Consider the following 23,264-nt stretch of genomic DNA (forward strand, 5'->3'; position numbering starts at 1 on the left):
GTCAATGAGACACAGAAAAATGTACCATGGGAGCAACAGACATCTACTAAACCCATCACAATGGTCCTACATTGTTGGAGCACCTCATCATTGCTGTGGAACTGTCAGGACAGTAGACGGTTGCGATGCATCACTACAAACACACGAGGGTGCGGGAGATCCTACAGAGGCTTTTATTGTACAATCAAGGCTCAGGGATATTTTAAAAACAGTCTGTAAACAAAACCCAATCCCAGTGCAGAGTACTGGTAACTCTTCACCCGACAGTCAAACATCCTCGGCTGGCAGTGAAAGAGTTAAGGAATGTTGCAGGTTCTCTTTCCAGCATAAAGAGAGAAAGTGGTGAAGTTTTGATTCTTCTTTTTAAAAAGACTGGAGGAAGGTGAATGATAGGGGTCACCGGGCACCACTCTGACATTGGTAGCATATCCCCTGAGGTTGCCAAGCAGAAAAAGAGGGCAAAGCTGTCAACACATGTGCCCCTATTACTGGCAATGCCAAGTCTTTATACCAGCCTATCCTAGGAAAGCTGGATCCCTGGGAATGAATGGTCTTGCTACGCAATGGATACAGCTTAGCTCCCAGCTCTCCCCCTGAGATCTGTAAATTAAAAAGGCAGCAGCAGTTGACGGATGTCTCCTAACCACCGAAACATGCCCATGCGATAATTTACTACTTGCTGCTGAGGATAATGTTATTAATAACAATTTGCATGCCCTCCTTCACCCACCTTCCACCAGACAAATTCAAGAAGCCACCGGGACCTAGAATTTAAAGGGACAACATGTCTACTCAATGAGTTGAAGCAAAGCTTCCTTTTAAAATATTTATGGCCCAGGTGTCTTCGAGATCTTGCACTTAAACACTCCCACCACTAGGAGGGACTAAGTGCGCAATGCAATCACATAGAAAGTGCCTTTATCTGCATTGGAACCCACCCACTGAGGCACATCAAGACTCCATCCAAGTGCATTAAGAATAAAAAAGCTTAGCCCCTAGCGAGATGAATATTTAGCACCCTCAATGCGCCTTGTCGCCAGGAGCTTCCTGTTCTTTGTGGGTCCACAGATCCTTATGAGGTCGACGTCCAAAGCCTTCATCATAGTTCCCTTTGCTTTTGAAAAGTTGCTGGAAGTGAGGCTTACAGTAAAATTCTCCATGTAGAGCTGCATAAGTGCCCAGGCTGTGGGAAAGAGAAATGGGATAGGATTTCTCAGGAGTGTATAATGCTCTGCTATTTTACAAGCAGTTATGGAATCTTGGAAACCCCTTCAAGTGCAATGGGGGCTGCCATTTTATTGGGTGAACAACTACAAGGTATCTACCTTGTAGGTATCTAGAGTAGGTATTTTAGGTGTGACGTTACATATCTCCCCCAAATATCCTAATCCTCACCTGTCATATTCACAGGGATCCAGGAAGCTGAGATATGAGGTGTTATGTTGGGACATCGCATTGGAAATGGCTTTTGCTATTCCTGTGCATATCAGCACCAAAAAAATTACACAGGGTCAAAAAATAGAAATTAGACTTATTAAAGTGGTCTCCAACTTGTGGTCCTCCAGCAGCATGTTCTGACAGCCTGGGGGGCAACAGGTTGGAGACTACTGTATTAGAACTAATTCCCTGTATGTTAGAGGCACACACAGAGACAGCAAAAGCAGCTTTACAGTGTGAGGATCCCACCAAACAGCCCCCTGTATCTCATCTTCCAGGACTTCTGCAACATGAGTGGGAAGTGGTATATTGAAGTTGTGCCTGAATCTCAGTAAGTCATTGACAAGGTTGTGCGGTCAAGGTGTAGACGCAACGACCGTCAGCCGTACTGCCAATATGTACTCACCTTAGTTTGGTACTGCAGTGCTTACAGCAAAAGCATCGGTTGTGGAAGATCTGTTTGTCGGCGACCAACCTCTCCATGGGGTAGACTGTTGTCTGGCAGGAAGAGCACAGTTCTTTCACTGCAGGCTTCATACTAAAAGACTGTGCACACATGGAAGACTCATTAGTATGCACTAAATTTACATTCCAACGACACAAAGCACAATTAATGACAGACCAGCTCCTACTGTAGCATATTATTAGATCGCAAGTCTCACGAGCCACATATTACATTATTATTATTTTTTTTTTACTATTACAGACCCACATTTATATACATAGAACACATCTGAGGAAAAGGAAGTCTCACCTTTGACCTTTGTACAACGCTGGCTCCTTGACTGCAGGCAGAATCCTTAAAAAAATAAAATAAACATTAGCATCTGATCAGATTACATGTGCATAATGTACATCCTGTTTCCTGCTTATTTTGCTACAGTAAGGAATTGTTCACTTTTTGTTCACCATGTCATGTTCTATGCCGATTAAAGTCTTAATATATCTTTACCATAGTCTGAGATCCATTTATCTGATAAAGCGCGTCAGATGTCCTCCACAGACTCACATGATAAAAATCTATTTGCTGTCTGCCAACACTAGAGGGAGCCAAGAGCCTACTGTTTTACTATACAGTTCAATGTACAGTATGCAGTAAACTCCCTCTAGTGGTGGATGAAGGCAGAGACATACTCTTTAGCATTATGTCTAAAGTGAAGATTTGGAGTTTTGTAGGAGTTTACATAAGGGAAACACAACCTATTTCTGCTCTGAGGGCCACACGGTCTGACTGATTCACTCACAAAAGCCACAATAAAACATAAAAAGGGGATTTAACTCTAAAATCTAAATAGTATGTCATAAAATGTCTGAAAGGTGCTAGTCCTTCGCCTCCATTAGCACTCTAGAAAATAGACCAGACATGCATGTGGCTCTCTCCATTGTAGTTTATGTGAGCTGCTGGAACAGTGAATACTTTACTACATCTGCTCTTTTCTGAAGTGCTGGTAAAAGGGTGTCCGAAAGACCATTATTAATAACCCATTTCTATCAGTTTAGTGTTTTAGGTCTAAACTGCACAAGGCAAAATGTCATTTCTCAGCGGTATATACGCAGTCACTGAACAACGACCTCTTTGTCAGCGGCGTGCTGCAGTGAATGAATGGACTGTACTTACATGGCCTGTGGCCGCTGTGGTGGACATTTTAGCCTGAAACATCTCTCTGGATTTTTCCTTAGGTTTATTTAATTCTCATCTGTAAATAAAAAGGAGGAAAAAAAAGCCTTTAAAATGGGTACGTCGGATATATACATTTATATATGGTAAAATTCAGAGGAAAATTTTGATTAAGTTTTCTGATCCCCACCATAACCCCCCTAGAGGTCTACACAGAAACCACTCCCTCTAATATCCTACGCCGGCTACCGAGTGGCTCATGACAGCGCCAGAATCGGCCGCATAGATGAGAACTGGTTGACTGAAGACTTCCCGGGGGGTTGGGAGGGACCAGGGCCGATCCTACACGGGGTGCAGTGGGTGCCCCGCACCCCAGCGCTGTCACCCGAAAGGCGCCGAGCGCAGGGCCGGACTGGCCTGCCGGGATAGCGGGAAATTTCCCGGTGGGCCGGAAAGCCTGAGTGCCGCAAGGCCGCGGCCCTGGTGACAAGTGGGGGCGGCCGCGGCCGGCGGCAGGGCAGAGCAGGAGATGAGCGCCTCCATTGCGGAAGCGCTCATCTCCATAGTCATCTGCATTGCCGTCCTCAGGACGGCAATACAGATGCCTGTGCTGCGGCAGAGGAGGGAGAGGTGTGTCCCCTCCTGTTCCTCTGATAGGCTGCCAGCACTAAGCCGGCAGCCTATCAGAGGCCGGTGCAGGCGGCGCGATGACGTCATCGCGTCGCCTGAGCCGTATAGCGAGGGACACAGACAGAAGAGGCGGCCTGCATCGCATCGCATTGCTGGAGGTAAGTATAAGTGTATTATTATTTTTTATTTTTTTATATAGGTAGAATACTGGGCTGGCACATAAGGGGGGCTACTGGGCTGGCACATAAGGGGGGACTACTGGGCTGGGCTGGCACATGATAAGGGGGGCTACTGGGCTGGCACATGATAAGGGGGGGACTACTGGGCTGGCACATGATAAGGGGGGACTACTGGGCTGGCACATGATAAGGGGGGCTACTGGCACATGATATGGGGGGCTACTGGCACATGATATGGGGGCACTCTGGCTACTGGCACATGATATGGGGGCACTCTGGCTACTGGCACATGATAATGGGGGGGGATCTGGCTACTGGCACATGATATGGGGGGGGGCTCTGGCTACTGGCACATGATAAGGGGGGGGGCTCTGGCTACTGGCACATGATAAGGGGGGGGGCTCTGGCACATGATAAGGGGGGCTACTGGCACATGATAAGGGGGCTACTGGCACATGGGGCTACTGGCACATAAGGGGGGCTACTGGCACATGATATGGGGGGGCTCTGGCTACTGGCATATGATATGGGGGGCTCTGGCTACTGGCACATGATGGTGGGGGGGCTCTTATTTCTGGCACATGATTGGGGGCACTCTGGCTACTGGCACATGATATGGGGGGCTCTGGCTACTGACACATGATATGGGGGGGCTCTGGCTACTGACACATGATATGGGGGGGCTCTGGCTACTGACATGATATGGGGGGGCTCTGGCTACTGGCACATGATGGTGGGGGGGCTCTTATTACTGGCACATGATTGGGGGCACATCTTACTGCAGATTATTGGGGGGCACTATAGGGGCATCTACTGAGGCTAAAAAAGAAGATATTTTATATGGGGGCTCTGTATAGGGGCATTTTATACTGGGACACATTATGGTGGGTACTATGGGGAAGGGGGGGGGCACTATGGGGGTCATCTACGGGGGCACTGAGAAGGGGTATTTTATATTGGCACATTATGGGAACATTAGCTCAACTGGGGGCATTACAAATGTTTTGCATATTATAAGGAGAATTATTACTACTGGGGGGGCATTATGGTGGGCTTTATTACTCCCCCATGGTATGACCCCCTAGTAGCAGCACCAGCCTCTCCCTGCTCTGCTATCCCTCTGCCCTTTCTCCAAATCCTTATTATGAAATCTTTCTCATTAGGTTAAAGCACAACATCAGCTCCGCCGAGCCCCCGGCCAAAGTGTTGAAGTGGCGTCCGAGATCCCCAAGGGCCAAGTCAAGTAACTGTAAGTTTTTATGGGGGTTCTACAAAAGAGCTATCGTGGGGCAAAGTTCATATTCGTGTTTACACACGTGTTTTAAAATGAATGCTTTCTCCTATTATAAACAAGTAAATAATGACGCAATGCTGTGGGGCTGGTGTGCAACTTTTTCCAGGGCTGGTTTTTATCCCCAGTCCGGCCCTGGCCGAGCGAGCCGCCGGGACTTTTTTTATTTTGACTTTTTTTTTTTTTTAAGCCGAGCCGCCGAGCCGCCGATTCGTGGGGCTGAAGTTGTTGCCATAGAAACATTGTAAAGGGGAGGAGTTAGTAAGATAACCACGCCCATGTGGGGGCGCCAGAAATCTTTCTGCACCCAGGCGCCTGTGACCCTAGGATCGGCCCTGGGAGGGACTGCTTTGCCCATAGTTGCGTTATAATGTGCACCATGCCCGTCACTCAGGAGAGAACAATTTCTACCTCTTTCTCAGAGAAGCTGTTGAGGCCGGAACAGTATCAAAGGGTTAATACAGCTTGTCAAAGTCACCTATGTCATTTCCCGTCACCCTGTGGCTTTTGCTATTTCCTGACTGATTGCACCATTCTCTCGTACTCCTAAACATGTATTCTGTAGAACAGACATGTATTTTATCTGTGCTGCCCTACTCAATAAAACGTGCAACGCAAAGTCTGTAACTGGTCCTCCCGCCAACCATGTGATATTTACAGTACTGGTCTTTGGGCTCCCTCTGGCACCAGAGCCCTTGTGCAACCCCATTCAGCAGTGCCCCACACCGGTTGGTATTTAAAGAGCAAACTGAAATGCACCCTGCTGTTAGCAAAGTGACCACCACTCCAGGTACCATTCTGAGGGGTCCAAGGAAGTCTTCTTCCCTTCCTCCACTCTAACTCAAGACCTACTCAAGCTGGTAGATACTTGCCTGTAGCCTTCACAGGCGGCAGATTTTGTGGCGGAAAATTCAGTTCCATTGATTTGAATGGGGCAGCAAGCACATGGATTTCTGCAAGCCTCATTAAGGTGAATGGAACCGATTTTCATGCGCAAAATCTTCTGCCACAAAATCTGCCGCGTGTGAAGGAGCCCTTACACAGCATTTTTTCATTTATACTCTCCTCCAATAATGGATTTATAGATGGATGTTGCTTCCTTTCGTAGATACCTTTTAAGGCAGGAAATAAACCTCGTAAAGGCCTGACATCCGCTTCGGAGGCGTTTTTTTTCTTTCTAGTTCTCATGGTTTTCCCATAGGGTTAGACGGTCATTACAGACATGTCTGGTCAGAGAATGGAATCTCTACACATATGTGAGCCAGCGCCCCAGAGCAGAAAGCAAAAACCACTCATCTTTCTCTAATAAGTTTGTGCGGCGATGCTCTCTTGACTGCTGCTTTTTTCTACTGTTCAATTTTTTTTGTTTATTTTTTTACTTTTTGTAAATGCAGGACAGAATGGTAAAAAATACATATACAATAAAATATTCTCGCATTCTTTATATTGTGCAGTGATGTTAGTATACATAATATATACATAATGTGTATACATACAGTATACATAATGTGATTTTCTATAGAGCAAAAATATACATATAATTGTCCTTGATGACACTCCTATGCAAATACGTATGGCTTCCATGTGATGGGAGTGGTTGGGTGGATTAGGACTTTTCTTACAAACCGTGCCCTATACCAGGGATGTGATTATGTATTAGGACATCTATGTAGCAGAGAACATGATTTGCTATAGTTAAAGGGAACAAGTCACTGTGAAAATGCGTAATAATCTGCAGGCGGCATGTTATAGAGCAGGAGGCGCTGAGTAGATTGATATATAGTTTTAATGGAAAATATTCAGTAAAACTTATATATCATTCTGAGCTATGAAGTCCAGGAGGCGGTCGTATCAGTGACTGACAGCCTTACCTCTATGACGGTGTATACAGAGAGAGCTGTCAGTCACTGATAGGACCACCTCCTGGACTTCAAAGCCCAGAATGAATCAATTTAGATGAATAAAATAAGTTAGGCCTCATGCACATGACCGTTTTTCGGGTCCGCATCCGAGCTGCAGTTTTTGCGGCTCGGGTGCGGACCCATTCACTTCAATGGGGCCGCAAAGGATGCGGACAGCACTCAGTGTGCTGTCCGCATCCGTTGCTCCGTTCCGAGGCCCTGCAAAAAAAATAAAGCATGTCCTATTCTTGTCCGTTTTGCGGACAAGAATAGGCATTTCTACAATGGGCCACCCGTTCTGTAAATTGCGCAAAGCACACGGGCAGCTTCCGTTTTTTGCAGATCCGCGGACCGCAAAAAACGGAACGGTCGTGTGCATGAGGCCTTATACTGAATATTTTCCCACAAAAATAAGAACATTTTTACTGAACAATGACCAGCAACCCAACCCAAGAGCTACCAATCTTACAAAAGTGCTAAACCAAAAGATAGAGAGGAATACCGCATTCTTCTGCTTGTATGTTTCCGTAGACAGTACCCACAGAAATGCCATCCTCACTGAAGATCCTACTGTGTGCACCAGATGGCATGTTCTTCTCACACACAAAAATAGCTTGTGATGTACAAAGAACTCAGCCACCCACCAGCAGCAAGAAGCAGATGATAATAAGCAGAGGGTGCAGGAGAAGGATAGGAAGCACTCAGACCCAATAAAAGATATAAAGAGAGAAACTCACTGCTGCAGGACTCCCGGCTGAAAAGCAGCTCTCCTGACACCGAGACTCAAGATTTTGAATAGAGGATGTTTCCACACACCCTGCACATCTGAGTAAGTCACCTCCCTTCGGGCGCACACAGGATGCATACATCAGACACAACAATACTTCCTGGAACTGCTCAGTGCAAAGAGACAATATCGCAACAAACTAAGAAGGCCTCCTTCAGGTGCTGCTTAGCACCACCACAAGCCTAACCACCCGAGACAGTGGGTTCTGGGGTCCCCATTCCATTTTCATGACTCATTTTGTGGAGATCACCTCCCTTTTACTGGTTCTAACCACTCATTAAAGGAAAAATTATCTGAGGGCAACATAAACTCGTGATGGAGACCCTGATGAAAACTTGTATCAACCCAGTCGTTTATCTTGAAGGGAGTCTATCACCTCCTTGGTTTCAAAGTTAGAGTAGGTTCACATCTCTGTTTAAAGGGGTTGGTCACTATATAAGTACTTTCCACTATATAGTGGGAGGTAGGGTAAAAAAGAGTTTCCTAATATACTTTATTAAAAAAATCTGAATGGTAATGTTTTTATAATGAGCCCCGCTCAGCGTGCAGCCAGTTCTTCCATGGCTGCACGCAACATGGAGGAGCTTTAGAGAAAGCTCGTCCATGGCTTTATTCTAACTGCACATGCGCTTCTTTTCCTAATAAGAACAGCGCATGCCCAGTCTGCCCGCGCGCTCCCTGCTCCGACTCTGTCTCTACAACCAGCTTATTATTCCTGTCAGAGTTCGGAGCGGGAAGAAAAGTAAGAGCGCGTCAGGGATCAGACGCGCTCTTACTTTTGTTCCCGCTCTGAACTCTGACAGGAATAGGCTGGTTGTAGAGACGGAGTCGAAGCAGGGAGCGCGCCAGTGGCAGGGCAGACTGGGCATGCGCTGTTCTTATTAGGAAAAGAAGTGCATGTGCAGTTAGAATGCTTTCTCTAAAGCTCCTGCATGTCGCGTGCAGCCATTCAGATTTTTTTAATAAAGTATATTAGGAAACTCTTTTTTACCCTACCTCCCACTATATAGTGGAAAGTACTTATATAGTGGCCAACCCCTTTAACTGATCCGGCATAGTACAGCCTACCAGAGTTCACAGGATACTGCCATTCACAGCTGGAAACCATGAAATATAATGGGATCTAGCCGGTTTCCAGCACGAGTGTCGAGTTTTGGCTAGACAAAAAAAAAGATGCATGCAACAGTTTTTATCTGGCCAAAATGTGGCACATGCTGAAAATCAAGTGGATCCCCACAGATCCCATTATAGTCAATGGGGTCCAATGTGAACGGCAGTATCCAGCTAGGCTGGATCGGGTAAAGTCCGGCAGGCTGTTCTCAGTCTGCTAGAACAGTTAAATGGAGGTGTGAACCTACTGTAAGCATACTACCAAGTAGGAATAGGTGCACCGAAACACAATCAGACCTTTCTTGTGAAAATCCACTCCTCTAATCCTGAAAAATGCTCCTTTTCATGCCTACAAATTTGGCCAGTGCACCGTGGGAGGGGCTGCTCTGCTTGGTGCACCTGGCTGCATCATCACTACTGGCTCTGAAGTCTCAGGAACTGTCAAACAGAGGGGAGGGCTCTGGATGGCATTACTGGTGAAGTGATGGCTCACACGGTGCACTGAATACCGTATTTGCCTAATAATACATTTTGGAGGGGACGCACTCCCTTTAAAATCAGTATCGATATTCACGAGCTCCTGCTTCAATGGGAGGCCACACGGCAACACATGCGGCCGAGGATTTTTGTTGCAAGGTTTTCAAGACTGTGCCAAGAATGTACAGATCTATTTTTGGCGTGGTTACCCCTCACAAAGCTGCTGCAGACCCCCGCTCAGGGGTTACATCCATTCCATGAAGCTTAGCCTATAGCAGCTGTGCTTGAAAACCCACAGCGGAAACTGCAGCACAGTGCAGCGGTTTCTGCCGTGGGAAAAGTGGCAGATTTGGCTGCCGACAAAATCCTCTGTCTGAACACAGCTTAACTGTTAATCTTCCAAAGAAAGGCAGGGAAAGCCAAAAGTTCATGAGCATAAGAATTCCCACTCACGCTCTGAATACAGCGATCTGCTGCCCAGAAACAATGAATGTGTATGAGGACGAGCAGTAACCATCGCTTGTCCTCATACAGTGGAGGTGACCGTGCGTGTAAATGCAGAACTTCACCTCCACTGATGAGCAATTGTTGGGAAGGAAGGCTTCCTTCCCGATAACTGTCTGCTAGTCAGCGCAGTGTAAATGTGCCTTTAAGTACAAGGATTCATATCTGTCAGTTGTTTATGATGAAGCTAAAAAGACAGGAAACCTTGGAATAGATTGTCACAGGGTCGGCCGGTCAGAAGAAGCAGATTAACCAGCCGAAACAGAGACATACGGCTAGGAAGACAACAGGAGATGCAGCTAGCCAGAAGAAAAGATCATCTAGATTTCCGCTGTAGAAGACGAGATGTTCAAATAAAATCTGTGCATGGCTTCAGGAATACATTACTTTAAGATGAATACACTGGAGAATAGGGTTGGCATGTGCCCAGTTTTTCTATGAGGCTTTGTGAGGTCTTGTTCAGCCTCTAATGTGATGTATTGGAGATCTGAAGCCTAAGCAGATCCCCTGTGATGGGAAGAGATACTCATATATAATTCATTAGAAGCAAAACATTATAGAAATATGACCTGGATCTCATTATCATTGATGCCCTTTTCTGGGAACCAGTTTGTGGTAGAGGTGGCATACTATCTACACCACTATGATTAGTAAAGGTGCTCACCACTACAGCCCCTCAGGATAGGTCATCAATATCAGATCGGCCCCCACTGATCAGCTGTTTGAAGAGACCGTGGCACCCGTAGGAGCATGGTGTTCTCTTCACCGCTGACATTGCAGCAGCGAGCAGTGTAAAACAACTCCGCCGCCCCCATTCACTTCAATGGGACGGCTCATTCCCATTCAAGTGAATAGGAGGGAACTGTTCCATTGAAGTGAATGAGACGGAGGAGCTGCCATTACACTGCTCGCTGCTGCATGTCGATGGCGGGCAGGTCAACAGTGAAGAGAAGGCAGGGCTTGTATTAGTGCTGTGGTCTCTTCAAACAGCTCATCAGTGGGGGTGATGGAAGTAAGGCCCCCGCCTGTCTGATATTGAGGACCTATCCTGTGAGCATAGGTCATCAATATTACAAAAGCGAACAACCCCTTTAATAACAACCAGTGTCAGGCAGTTGCAGCCAAAGCGAAGATCATGTGGTGCTCATGAAGAGAACATGGTTGTACTGCTCTGTAGCTTACTAGTAAGACCTCACATAGAGTATTGTGTAAAATTTTGGGCGTTTGTGCACCAAAAGGACATAGCAGTTTGAACTGGTTCAAAGGTGGGCAACTATAGCAATAAATGGAATGGGTGGACGGCAGTACCCAGAAAGATTAGGGCTATTTAAAGAGGACCTTTCATCGGTCCAAACATTATGAACTAAGTATCATGACATATACAGCGGCGCCCAGGGATCTCACTGCACTTACTATTATCCCTGGGCGCCGCTGCATTCTCCCGTTATGTCCTCCGGTATCTTCGGGGACTTGGTTATAGTAGGCGGAGACTTAGTTATAGTAGGCGGAGTCTGCCCTTGTTCTGCTGGGCTTCTCCTAGGCCAGGCATGCTCAACCTGCGGCCCTCCAGCTGTAGTAAAACTACAACTCCCACCATGCGCTGCTGTAGGCTGATGGCTGTTCGGGCATGCAAGGAGATGTAGTTTTGCAACAGCTGGAGGGCCACAGGTTGAGCATGCCTGTCCTAGGCTGTAGCGCTGGCCAATCGCAGTGCAGAGCTCACAGCCTGGGAGGTTTTTTCTCCCAGGCTGTGAGCTCTGCGATGCGATTGGCCAGCGCTACAGCCTAGGAGAAGGAGACGCCCAGGAGAACAAGGGCAGTCTCCTCCTACTATAACCAAGTCCCCGAACATACCGGAGGGCATAACGGGAGAACGGAGTGGCGCCCAGGGATAATAGTAAGTGCAGTGAGATCCCTGGGCGCCGCTGTATATGTCATGATACTTAGTTCACAATGTTTGGACCGATGAAAGGTCCTCTTTAATTTAGAGACGGAGGGGAGATCTGATAACCATGTATAAATACAGGGAGTGCAGAATTATTAGGCAAATGAGTATTTTGACCACATCATCCTCTTTATGCATGTTGTCTTACTCCAAGCTGTATAGGCTCGAAAGCCTACTACCAATTAAGCATATTAGGTGATGTGCATCTCTGTAATGAGAAGGGGTGTGGTCTAATGACATCAACACCCTATATCAGGTGTGCATAATTATTAGGCAACTTCCTTTCCTTTGGCAAAATGGGTCAAAAGAAGGACTTGACAGGCTCAGAAAAGTCAAAAATAGTGAGATATCTTGCAGAGGGATGCAGCACTCTTAAAATTGCAAAGCTTCTGAAGCGTGATCATCGAACAATCAAGCGTTTCATTCAAAATAGTCAACAGGGTCGCAAGAAGCGTGTGGAAAAACCAAAGGCGCAAAATAAGTGCCCATGAACTGAGAAAAGTCAAGCGTGCAGCTGCCAAGATGCCACTTGCCACCAGTTTGGCCATATTTCAGAGCTGCAACATCACTGGAGTGCCCAAAAGCACAAGGTGTGCAATACTCAGAGACATGGCCAAGGTAAGAAAGGCTGAAAGACGACCACCACTGAACAAGACACACAAGCTGAAACGTCAAGACTGGGCCAAGAAATATCTCAAGACTGATTTTTCTAAGGTTTTATGGACTGATGAAATGAGAGTGAGTCTTGATGGGCTAGATGGATGGGCCCGTGGCTGGATTGGTAAAGGGCAGAGAGCTCCAGTCCGACTCAGACGCCAGCAAGGTGGAGGTGGAGTACTGGTTTGGGCTGGTATCATCAAAGATGAGCTTGTGGGGCCTTTTCGGGTTGAGGATGGAGTCAAGCTCAACTCCCAGTCCTACTGCCAGTTTCTGGAAGACACCTTCTTCAAGCAGTGGTTCAGGAAGAAGTCTGCATCCTTCAAGAAAAACATGATTTTCATGCAGGACAATGCTCCATCACACGCGTCCAAGTACTCCACAGCGTGGCTGGCAAGAAAGGGTATAAAAGAAGAAAATCTAATGACATGGCCTCCTTGTTCACCTGATCTGAACCCCATTGAGAACCTGTGGTCCATCATCAAATGTGAGATTTACAAGGAGGGAAAACAGTACACCTCTCTGAACAGTGTCTGGGAGGCTGTGGTTGCTGCTGCACGCAATGTTGATGGTGAACAGATCAAAACACTGACAGAATCCATGGATGGCAGGCTTTTGAGTGTCCTTGCAAAGAAAGGTGGCTATATTGGTCACTGATTTGTTTTTGTTTTGTTTTTGAATGTCAGAAATGTATATTTGTGAATGTTGAGATGTTATATTGGTTTCACTGGTAAAAATAAATAATTGAAATGGGTATATATTTGTTTTTTGTTAAGTTGCCTAATAATTATGCACAGTAATAGTCACCTGGACACACCGATATCCCCCTAAAATAGCTAAAACTAAAAACAAAGTAAAAACTACTTCCAAAAATATTCAGCTTTGATATTAATGAGTTTTTTGGGTTCATTGAGAACATGGTTGTTGTTCAATAATAAAATTAATCCTCAAAAATACAACTTGCCTAATAATTCTGCACTCCCTGTACATCAGGGCTCAGTACAGAGATCTCTCCCATCATCTAAAGGAAAGACGTTTTCTACATCAACATAGAAGAGGATTCTTTACAGTAAGAGCAGTGAGACTATGGAACTCTCTGCCTGAGGAGGTGGTGATGGTGAGTACAATAAAGGAATTCAAGAGGGGCCTGGATGTATTTCTGGAGTGTAATAATATTACAGGTTGTAATTACCAGATGGAGGTCATTGGAGAACAGTTGTTGATCCAGGGAGTTATTCGGTTTGTCAGATTTAGGTCTCATGCACACAAACATGTCCGTTTTCGAGTCAACAAACCACAGATCTGCAAAATACGGATGCAGTCCGTGTGCCATCCGCATTTTTTTTGTGGACTCATTGACTTCATATTCTATCTTTTTGCTGAACAGACATCTGGATGCTGAAAGCACACATTCTGCAAAAAGATAGAACATGTCCTATACTTGACAGCAAAATGCGGACCACAGACCCATTGAAGTTAATGGGTCTGCAAAAAAAAAATGCAGATGCAACACGGACGGTATCCGTATTTTGCGGATTTGCAATTTGAAGACAGCAAAATAGATGGTCATGTGAATGAGGCCTAACAGTTGGGAAGTATTTTTTATGTCTAAGATCAGGGGGGTGGGTTTATGCCTTCCTCAGGATCAACTTTGCAAGATGGCCTATTATACACACAGATCTTTTGTTATACACACCAACTATTGGTCTGATTGGACAGATATTGGTCAGATAATCTGTTGGTGTAATACAGCCTTAAGTAACCTTAAAATGTGCAGGGTTAGATCCATCTGAGGCTGGGCTGCTGTAAACTCAGATGATGGTTGATAAAAGAAGGGTTAAACACATGTCGACAAGATGCAGATCTTTACAAATATGTAGCGGGAAGGGGTGGGGGCTGCTGTGACTCACTCGTCTGTTTTTTTTATGGTTTTAATTAGGGATGAGCGAATCGACTTCGGATGAATCATCCGAAGTTGATTTGCAGAAAACTTTGTTCTAATACTGTACAGAGCAGGAGCTCCATACAGTATTAAAATGTATTGGCTCAGATGAGCCGAAACTTTGCGCAATAACTTCATAAATTAATTTGTACTGTAAAAAAACATTTCCCAAACTCGGGTTCGGTTCTAAGTGTTTTTTACAGTACAAATTAATTTATGAAGTTAGTGCGCGAAGTCTTGCGAGACTAAGGCCTTATTCACACGTCCGCGATTAAATCCGTGATAAGATGGTCAGCGATTTATCTGTGAAGATTTCCATGAAGAATCCGTGTCTTATCCGTGTACCCGTTTTTTGCTCTCCGTGCGCCATCCGTGTTTGAAAGTCACTACACATTAATTTTCAGAGCATACACGGACGAAACGCGAATAGAGTCCATGTTTTTATGGAACTCCAGACTATAATAGGCGTGATGAATCCATGAACACAGACAAAATAGAGCATGATTCCGTGATAAATCCACAGACCGTGCTAAAACAGGGATGTGTGAACACGCATTAAAATGAAATCGGTACGTGTGCTGTCCGTGGAGAACACAGACAGCACACGTCCGTGAATCACCGACGTGTGAATAAGGCCCAAGACTCCTGAATGGCCAGTCTTCCTAGTTCTATCACTGCGTGGTTTGGCAGCTTTGTTGTTCAGGAATTTAAGAAAACTTGGGTGACTACTGCTCTGCTAGGTGTTGATCATGTCGGTTGTCACCCGGCTTTCCCAAAAATAAATGTAACTATGAGATGGCTGAATGGATTACAATGGTTCGTGTTTAGTGAATTATCCTGCTACCCTATAACACTCAGGAATGGGCATGCCAAAGAGACAGCCAGTTCCTCACAAGTGCCCCCCACAGTGCCCCATGAGATGCACCAGTGCCCCATAAGAGCCATCTACAGCCCCCTATAAGAAAGGCTATACTTCATATGTGTGCTGCTCCCTCATTCGCATGCTGTGTATGACACAATGGCTCCTGAAGCTCAGAGATGATTGGCTGAACATGGCAAAAGTGCCTGGTCTGAACCTCCCTAATAGAGCAGTCTCAAAATAGGCACACATCGCGGGTGTGCAGTGTAAACGTATGGGGTGGAGATGCTGGTTTCTCACGTCAATATATGTGGCAGCTGCAGTGAGATGGGCTGATAATGATAAAAATGCTGAGCACTTTATTTTAAGTTGGGTATAGACTGATTATATTGTTCCTCAATGGGTGGACTGATATGAAGCCCCCCTCCCCACTGACACACACATGTGCATACTGAGTGAGCTATATATATATATATATATATATATATACATACATACACAGTTTGTGCTTATGCAATTGGTTACATGATTGTTGCATACAAGAAGGTTTACGCTGGCCATACACACAAGAGTTTCATCATCCAGCATGTGACCACCAGACAATAGTCTACTTTTGTGATTGTGAATGATCATTCTTATATCATTTCGAATTTTTTTGGCTAACAATTATCTCATGTGTATAGATCGCTTTGGAATCTGTCACCAGTTTTGTGTTGCCCTATCTAAGGGCAGCTTACGTTGAGTCAGTTAAGTGAATTGACTCAGTCATTTTGCTGAAATTAGTATTGAGCAGCTCCAGTGAGAGCAGAGCCTCGGACTCCACTCCTCACACAGCACAATCTGCTGCCCAGAAACGATGATTGAGGTTTCCACATGAGAGATGAATTCATGTGATGAACGAGTGTTTTGCTCGTTCATCGGGTGATCTGCTGCACCTTGACATGGGCAGATTATTGGTAACAAGCATTTGTAGGAACTAGGCTTGAGCTACTCGAGCTTCGGATCACAGATCTCATGTCGATTAGTCAAAAAACGATGTTGTTAATGTTTCCATACAGCATTAAAATGTATGTGCTCCGTGTAGCCAAACTTCATTTCGGTCGAAGTTGCGCAAGACTTTGGCGATTGACTACGGTATTCCTATCTGTGCATTTAAGAACATTTTAAAATAGTAATCCGCTGTCAGCTTTGGTACTGGATGTTATCTCGAGCACCATGTACTGATCAGCTAAAGTGCTCCAGCTGTTCAATAAAAAATTTTAGCAAAATGGCTGGGTCAATTAAAGAAAGTTGCCTAGTTAACAAAATTTTCCTTTTCAAAAAATAAACATAATAAAAATAAAATAATAATAATGCACCTACGGTGTCGGACTGGGATTACATGGGCCCACCAGAGGAAGTTATTTTCAAGGCTCACCACAATATCGTCAATAAAGTCAAGAATATGAATCAAAGAAATAGACCCTAGTGACAAGTGATTGGCTCCAAAGGTGGCCGAATGTTTTTTATCTTCTCCTGGACCTTTGGTGACTAGTATGGTATCAGAGCCTGGACCCATCGGAAGATCCTCTGTCCACCTATAATTCTCAGATCTCAGCTACTCTTATGTTTTAGTACAGGCATGGCCAACCTACGGCTCTCCAGCTCCACTCCCACCATGCCCTGCTGTAGGCTACTAGCTGTAGGCAGTCTGGGCATGCTGGGAGTTGTAGTTTTGCAACAGCTGGAGAGCCTCAGGTTGGCCATCCCTGTTTTAGTACTATTACTTGATATCAGAGCATATTGTTTAAAGTTTATCGTTTTCTTTAGTACTCCACACTCCATTCTAATGAGATTTAAAGGGGTATTCCTGTTGGTTAAGGTTACCCTTACGTATTAATATAGCTATTAGATCATTGGGGGTCCTACCGCTGGGACTCCGACCGATCACGAAAATGGGGGCCCCGTACCCCCTGCAGCTCCCCTGAAATGACCGCTGTACTCGGCTATCTCCGGAACTGAAGCAACCACGGCGATCAGCCGCTCTGGTCATTTCAGGGGAGCTGCAGGTGGTATGGGGCCCCAGTTCTCGTGATCGGTGTGGGTCCCAGAGGTAGGAGCCCAAACGATCTAATAGTTATCCCCTACCCTGTGGATAGGGGATAATTTTAACCAACCAGAATACCCCTTTAAATAACTTCATTTTTGAAGGTATTGACTAGTCCATAATGGCTTCCTTTATATGTTCAGAATATCACTAATACTACATATTCAGCTTTTTTTATGCTTAAAGTGTATGTGACTTTTTGCCTTCGTTGCTTTTGTTAATTGAACTAAACAATGTAGGGGACACAGAACTCACAAGAGAGTCGGATCCCTATGAACCTGATGTTGAACCCCTTTAAACTACTTATATTGTATTCATCAAGATCAGCGACATATGGCAGCTGCTTATCTTCATCCTTGCACAGAAATAACGTGTATGCTGAAAAGAATGTGCATGTTTAAGAGAAAATAGCTAGTGGTCAGATGACTGATGGTCAGCTCATCCATCTACGTTTTGTACTCTCCCTGGACGTAACTTTTTTCCTATCCAGATGTTCATGACTTCGCTATTCTGGCAGTTCCTATGTCCATTAGCAGAGGTGTAACTTGAAGCTCCTGGCTGGGCCTCAGTGCAAAATCTTTAACAGTTATATCCCCCCTACTATTTGTAATACTGGTGTGTTCTTTTAAATCCAAGTGCCTTTGGAGCCCCCCCAGGCACCAGGGCCAAATGTAACTGCTATCTTTGCACCCACTATAGCTACACGCCTATCTATTACAGTTCATATCTCTCTACAATATATTATCCTTCCAATACACTGATTTCCAAAAGGGTTTGTGGGGCCTGGTTTGATCCTTGCTATGGGGCCCTTACTTCTCCATGTAAGCCACTGATACTAACATATTACACTGCATAATATACCTAATTTAGATGTTTCCCCTTTAATAGAAACAATGCAAGGTGTCACTTCCATGAGAGGATGAACTTAGAGGCCCCAGCTGCCTTATTACACAGCTACAGCAACATCTTGACTTACAGGAAAAACAAGATGGTCTCCGTGTCAGTGCAACCAATCAGATTCCAGCATTCATTGTTACAGAGCTACTTAAGAAATGAAAGCTGCCATTTGATTGGTTGCTATCGGATCATAAACATGGCTGTGACAATAGGTGTCTGACCATATGCATGCTAGGTGACAACCATTATATGGCTATGGTGACAGCTTCAAGAGGGCACCCAGCTCTTCCATTCTCCTGACAAGTCTATAAACCTATGTCTGCAGAAATAATAGGAAGTATCACTGTATATACCTAGACCAGGCATGGCCAACCTGCGGCTCTCCAGCTGTTGTAAAACTACAACTCCCACCATGCCCTGCTGTAGGCTGATAGCTGTAGACTGCCCGGGCATGATGGGAGTTGTAGTTTTGCAACAGCTGGAGAGCCTCAGGTTGGCCATCCCTGACCTAGACATTCAGAAGACTGGGAACATGGGTCACATCCCTTGAGAGTTGTCATGGCGGCCAAGAGGGTTGTCACCCAGCTTTTCCAAGAACAGATATAACTAAGAAACTAAGAAGAGTCAAGGCCAGACAGATAACTTTAGGGGTTTGTCCAGGAGATCTGCTTTCTTTCAAGAACAGGGCCACCCCTGTCCACAGGCTGTGCGTGGTATTGCAGCTCAGTTCGATTCACTTCAATGGAACCCAGCTGAAATACCAAACAGTATCCATGTACAGTTGTGACACTAGAAGAAGGCAGCCATATTTTTCAAATCCTGGATAACCCTCTTTAATTTTCACTGTACTTTCTGTATTTTCTTAAAAGGCAACTAGAAATTCATATAAAATAATCAATATTGATTGCTACTGCGGGTTAAGGTTTCTTTTCCGGCGCGGAGTTCCGTCCTAGGGGCTCAAATCCGGAAAAGAACTGATCAGTTTTATCCCCATGCATTCTGAATGGAGAGCAATCCGTTCAGGATGCATCAGGATGTCTTCAGTTCAGTCTTTTTGACTGATCAGGCTTTTCAGAAAACCGTAGCATGTTGTATTTTTACCTCCGGCCAAAAAGCCTGAACACTTTGACTGAACGCCGGATCCGCCCTTTTTCCCATTGACTTGCATTAACGCCGGATCCGGCGCCGTGTGTTCCATCAAACCGTATCCGAAAAATGAGAAAAAAAAAGTTAAAGTCCATAAATGGCGGATCCGTTTTTTCCAATGCATTTTTTCATTGTGATCAAAATCCTGATCAGGATTCAAATGTAATCAGTTTTCACACGTTTTTTCCGGATCCGGCGGCAGTTCCGTTGACGGAATTGAACGCCGGATTCAAACAACGCTAGTGTGAAAGTAGCCTTAGTTACAAAAGTGTTATAATATGGATGAAAGCAGCAAATAAACAGCTATTGTTACATATTTTGAAGGTCGTAGGCTCAGGACGGAGAAGCAAAATTATGATGTCAGTCACTGGAATACAAAATTCCACAAAAATCAAGGATAAAGGCCTGCTGTTGTTTTTAACGTGACTCACATATCAATAAAGCACATATGGGATATCATACATACAGTATATACTGCATACATGATCCACCAAATACAATCTCTGTCTCCCAATGGATGAAGTTAGGCAAGGGCTACACTGGTCACGGCCTGGATCGCTGAGCAGCGGCGATCCCATAGAAATTAATGGTATCGCCGTGGTAATCGCAAGAAATCCAGCTGTGTTGGATTTCTTGCGACTGCGATCCCATTCATTTCTATGGGATCGCCGCTGCTCAATGATCCTGGCCGTGTAGCCCTTGCCTTAGTATCTGACAGGTATAAGTTTCCTACCCTGTGAGATAAGCGACATCAGGTATCTGACGGCCACTTATCTATTTCGCGTTTAACCACGCTGTTGATCTTCTATATTATAGATATGGACAACTGTACGAATGACAATCTTAAATTGGATTGGTCCATTTAACATTGTGGAGGCAACCACATTGTACGATAGGCAAGTAACATCACTGAGGCAAGGGGGAACTACAAATTCAACTAAAATAAATAAATAAATATCACAGTTCTTAAAGGGAACCTGTCACCGGGATTTGATGTTTAGAGCTGAGGACATGGGTTGCTAGATGGCCGCTAGCACATCCGCAATACCCAGTCCCCATAGCTCTGTGTGCTTTTATTGTGTAAAAAAAACTGATTTGATGCATATGCAAATTAACCTGAGATGAGTCAGAGCTTGAAAATATGACTCTTCTCTGGTCACACAAGTAAGATATGACTCTTATGGTAATTTGCATAAAAGGCGGGAAGTACAAAAATGCATAATACTTATTGAATTCGTCTGCAAATGAAATTAAAAGTGTAATTTATATGTTTAGGGTAACACAATGAACATTTAGAAACGCTCAGTGAGGGTAGCATAGTAGAGGTGACAGGTTCTCTTTAAAATCTACCTCTTCAGTCAAACTGATGAACAATCTAGTCCAGGGATCTGCAACCTCCGGCAGTCCAAATGTTCTGAAACCACAACTCCCAGAATGCTCTATTCACTTTTATGGGAGTTGTGAGAATAGCCAAACATGTTTGCATGCTGGGAGTTGTAGTGTTACAGCAGCTGGAGTGCCAAAGGTTGCTGATCCCTGATCTAGTCAGTCATTTGGTTAAAGGGGTTTTCTGAGATTCTAAAACTGATGACCAATCCTCAGGCTAGGTCATAAATATCAGATTGTTGGGGATCAGACAACTGGGACCGCTACCGATCAGCCGTTTTAGGACGCAGCGTCACTCTGGTGAGCACCTCAGCCTCCTCGCTCGCAGCTTACCATCCATTGGTATTACAGCTCGGCTCCATTCACTTGAATGGAGCCAAGCTGCACCTAGTCCGCGTGACCAATGAACATGATGACACTCGCTTAGGGCTCATGCACACGACTGTATATATTTTGCGGCCTGCAAAAAAAAACGATCGGCAAAAAATACGGATGACATTTGTGTGCATTCCATATTTTGCGGAACGGAACAGCTGGCCCCTAATAGAACAGTCCTATCCTTGTCCGTTATGCGGACAATAATAGGACATGTTCTATATTTTTGCAGAACGGAAATACGGACATATGGAAACGAATGCACACAGAGTAACTTCATTTTTCTTTGTGGACCCATTGAAATGAATGGTTCCGCATACGGGCTGCAAAAAAAAAACGGATAGAAAATACCTTTGTGTGCATGAGGCCTTCGGAAGAGACTGCGGCGCCTCTGCCTCTTCAAACAGCTGATTGGTAGGGGTCTTAGGAGTCAGCCCCCTACCCATCTGATACTGATGACCTATCCTGAGGAAAGATCATCAATATCTCAGACAACCCCTTTAATGTTTCTGGTTTGTCACCCAGCTTTCCAAAGCTCCTGAATGTCAAATGTGCAAAGGGATACATCCCCTGCCTCATATTTAGAAGAGGACAAATGACAAACATTTGTAATGGGCACAGGGATAGATGTGTGACAACCCCTGTCCACAGTGTAATAATGGCCTTACTGGTTGTCACCCAGAAACACATATAACTAAGAAATGGCAATCTCTCCATAGGTAAGAGCGGGTCTTCCAGGTCACTGCTCTACCTGCATATGATGTAACCACAGGAGACCAAATTGATGATTGCAAGACTACAGCTAGAGGTCTCGGAAGACAAGAACATATTTTTTTCAGGTCTCCTGATTATATATTTGGTTTCTTAAAGGGCCGGCTTCACTAAGGCGTAACTTTCCCATCTCTCGCGGGAGCTCAGACTCCATGTATACATTACAGTCCAACAGTTTCTAGATTTATTCTCTAGACACAGCATTATCATAGCTAGCTTTCAAGAAATTGGATCACGTCTGCAGTAATAAATCTGAACCTGTAGCATTCTGCACAAGCCTATATTCTAACATCCTCATGTATAATAACAGCACATACAATAATATTCTGTTAACTGAAGCATGACGAGGCAAGAGCGGAAAGTAAATTGATGCGAGGGTGCAGCGGCGGACATCTGCCGGTACCATATATCTGTACACGTGTCGCTTATTACCATCTGTGTTGTCAGAGGTAAGAAACAAGCACAATGACGTATATATATATATATGCAAACACAATACAAATCGTGCTGTACAATCTTCTCCAGGCTCATACTTCATATAAAGAATTTACAGCAGAGGGCAGTTTCCCAGTTTTTCCAGAACCCAGTAGTACACCTAAATGTATCAGATATAGCCCTATAGGTAAAAACAGACCCAGGCTCTGCTACATGTCATTGAATAAAGTTTTCTCCCATCACTGAACGGATACTTGTATTTGCCTATTGTTATGGGCAGTAGGATTTCCAGTTGTCCCTAGTTCCTTCCAGATATGCTTGCTGTTTAGGTCTAGCTGCTAGAGATCATTGCACTTTGCTTTGCACCTGGTGCTATAGCTTTGCATGCTGTGGTCCTGCTTTGCATCTTGTAATGATACGCTCTGCATTATCCCATTGTTTGCAGGGCTATCATTTGTATATACATTGGAAGGCTGTGCTATCCCTGCCGGCACATTCCCTATGATTTTTGGATATCCTCATTACACTCACCTCATTCCTGGCCACCCTGGCTCGGAGATGCCGCTTCCTGCCCTGCTTGCTTTTTTCTCTCTTTCACAACCCTGGTCCTTTGTGTGCTTGTTTCATGCAACAGCCTTCCACCCTCCCCCTCTTCCTCTCCTCCCCTATTATCTCTCTCCCTCCATCCTCGGCCACCCTCCCCCCATTGCTTTTTCTCAATACTCCTTCTCCTCTTCTATTGGACCCTGTGACACTTGCCGCCCCCCCCCCCCCCCCCCCCCTCCACGCTCTCACTGTCCGGTTTATCTATCCCTTCTGTCTCCTTATCCC

General features: G+C 45.0%; 1 protein-coding gene across 2 annotated transcripts; it reads right to left on the reverse strand.

Moving 5' to 3' along the window:
• Positions 1-150: 150 nt before the first annotated feature.
• LIMD2 (LIM domain containing 2) lies at positions 151-23,062 on the reverse strand. Of its 2 annotated transcripts, none has more exons than XM_040437048.1 (5): positions 7,794-7,869; positions 3,056-3,134; positions 2,192-2,236; positions 1,844-1,983; positions 151-1,183 (listed from the first exon to the last, which is right to left on the reverse strand). In XM_040437048.1, exons 2-5 carry the CDS (start codon positions 3,095-3,097, stop codon positions 1,021-1,023), a joined length of 390 nt encoding a protein of 129 aa, XP_040292982.1. In that variant the 5' UTR covers positions 3,098-3,134; positions 7,794-7,869; the 3' UTR covers positions 151-1,020. The 2 variants fall into 2 exon arrangements, with proteins under 2 accessions (XP_040292982.1, XP_040292983.1); XM_040437049.1 differs by lacking the exon at positions 7,794-7,869 and adding an exon at positions 22,965-23,062 and having other exon boundaries at positions 850-1,183.
• Positions 23,063-23,264: the final 202 nt, after the last annotated feature.

Source organism: Bufo bufo, chromosome 6 (assembly GCF_905171765.1).
Source record: "Bufo bufo chromosome 6, aBufBuf1.1, whole genome shotgun sequence".
Taxonomy (NCBI): Eukaryota; Metazoa; Chordata; class Amphibia; order Anura; family Bufonidae; genus Bufo; species Bufo bufo.

Bases quoted from the DNA above. Each gene is read 5' to 3' on its own strand.
- LIMD2 (XM_040437048.1), bottom strand. From the start codon at position 3,097: ATGTTTCAGGCTAAAATGTCCACCACAGCGGCCACAGGCCAT. The intron at 2,237-3,055 runs GTAAGTACAGTC...TATTTTTTTAAG, and splicing joins CCACAGCGGCCACAGGCCAT to GATTCTGCCTGCAGTCAAGG. The intron at 1,184-1,843 runs GTGAGTACATAT...TCTTTCCCACAG, and splicing joins CACTGCAGTACCAAACTAAG to CCTGGGCACTTATGCAGCTC.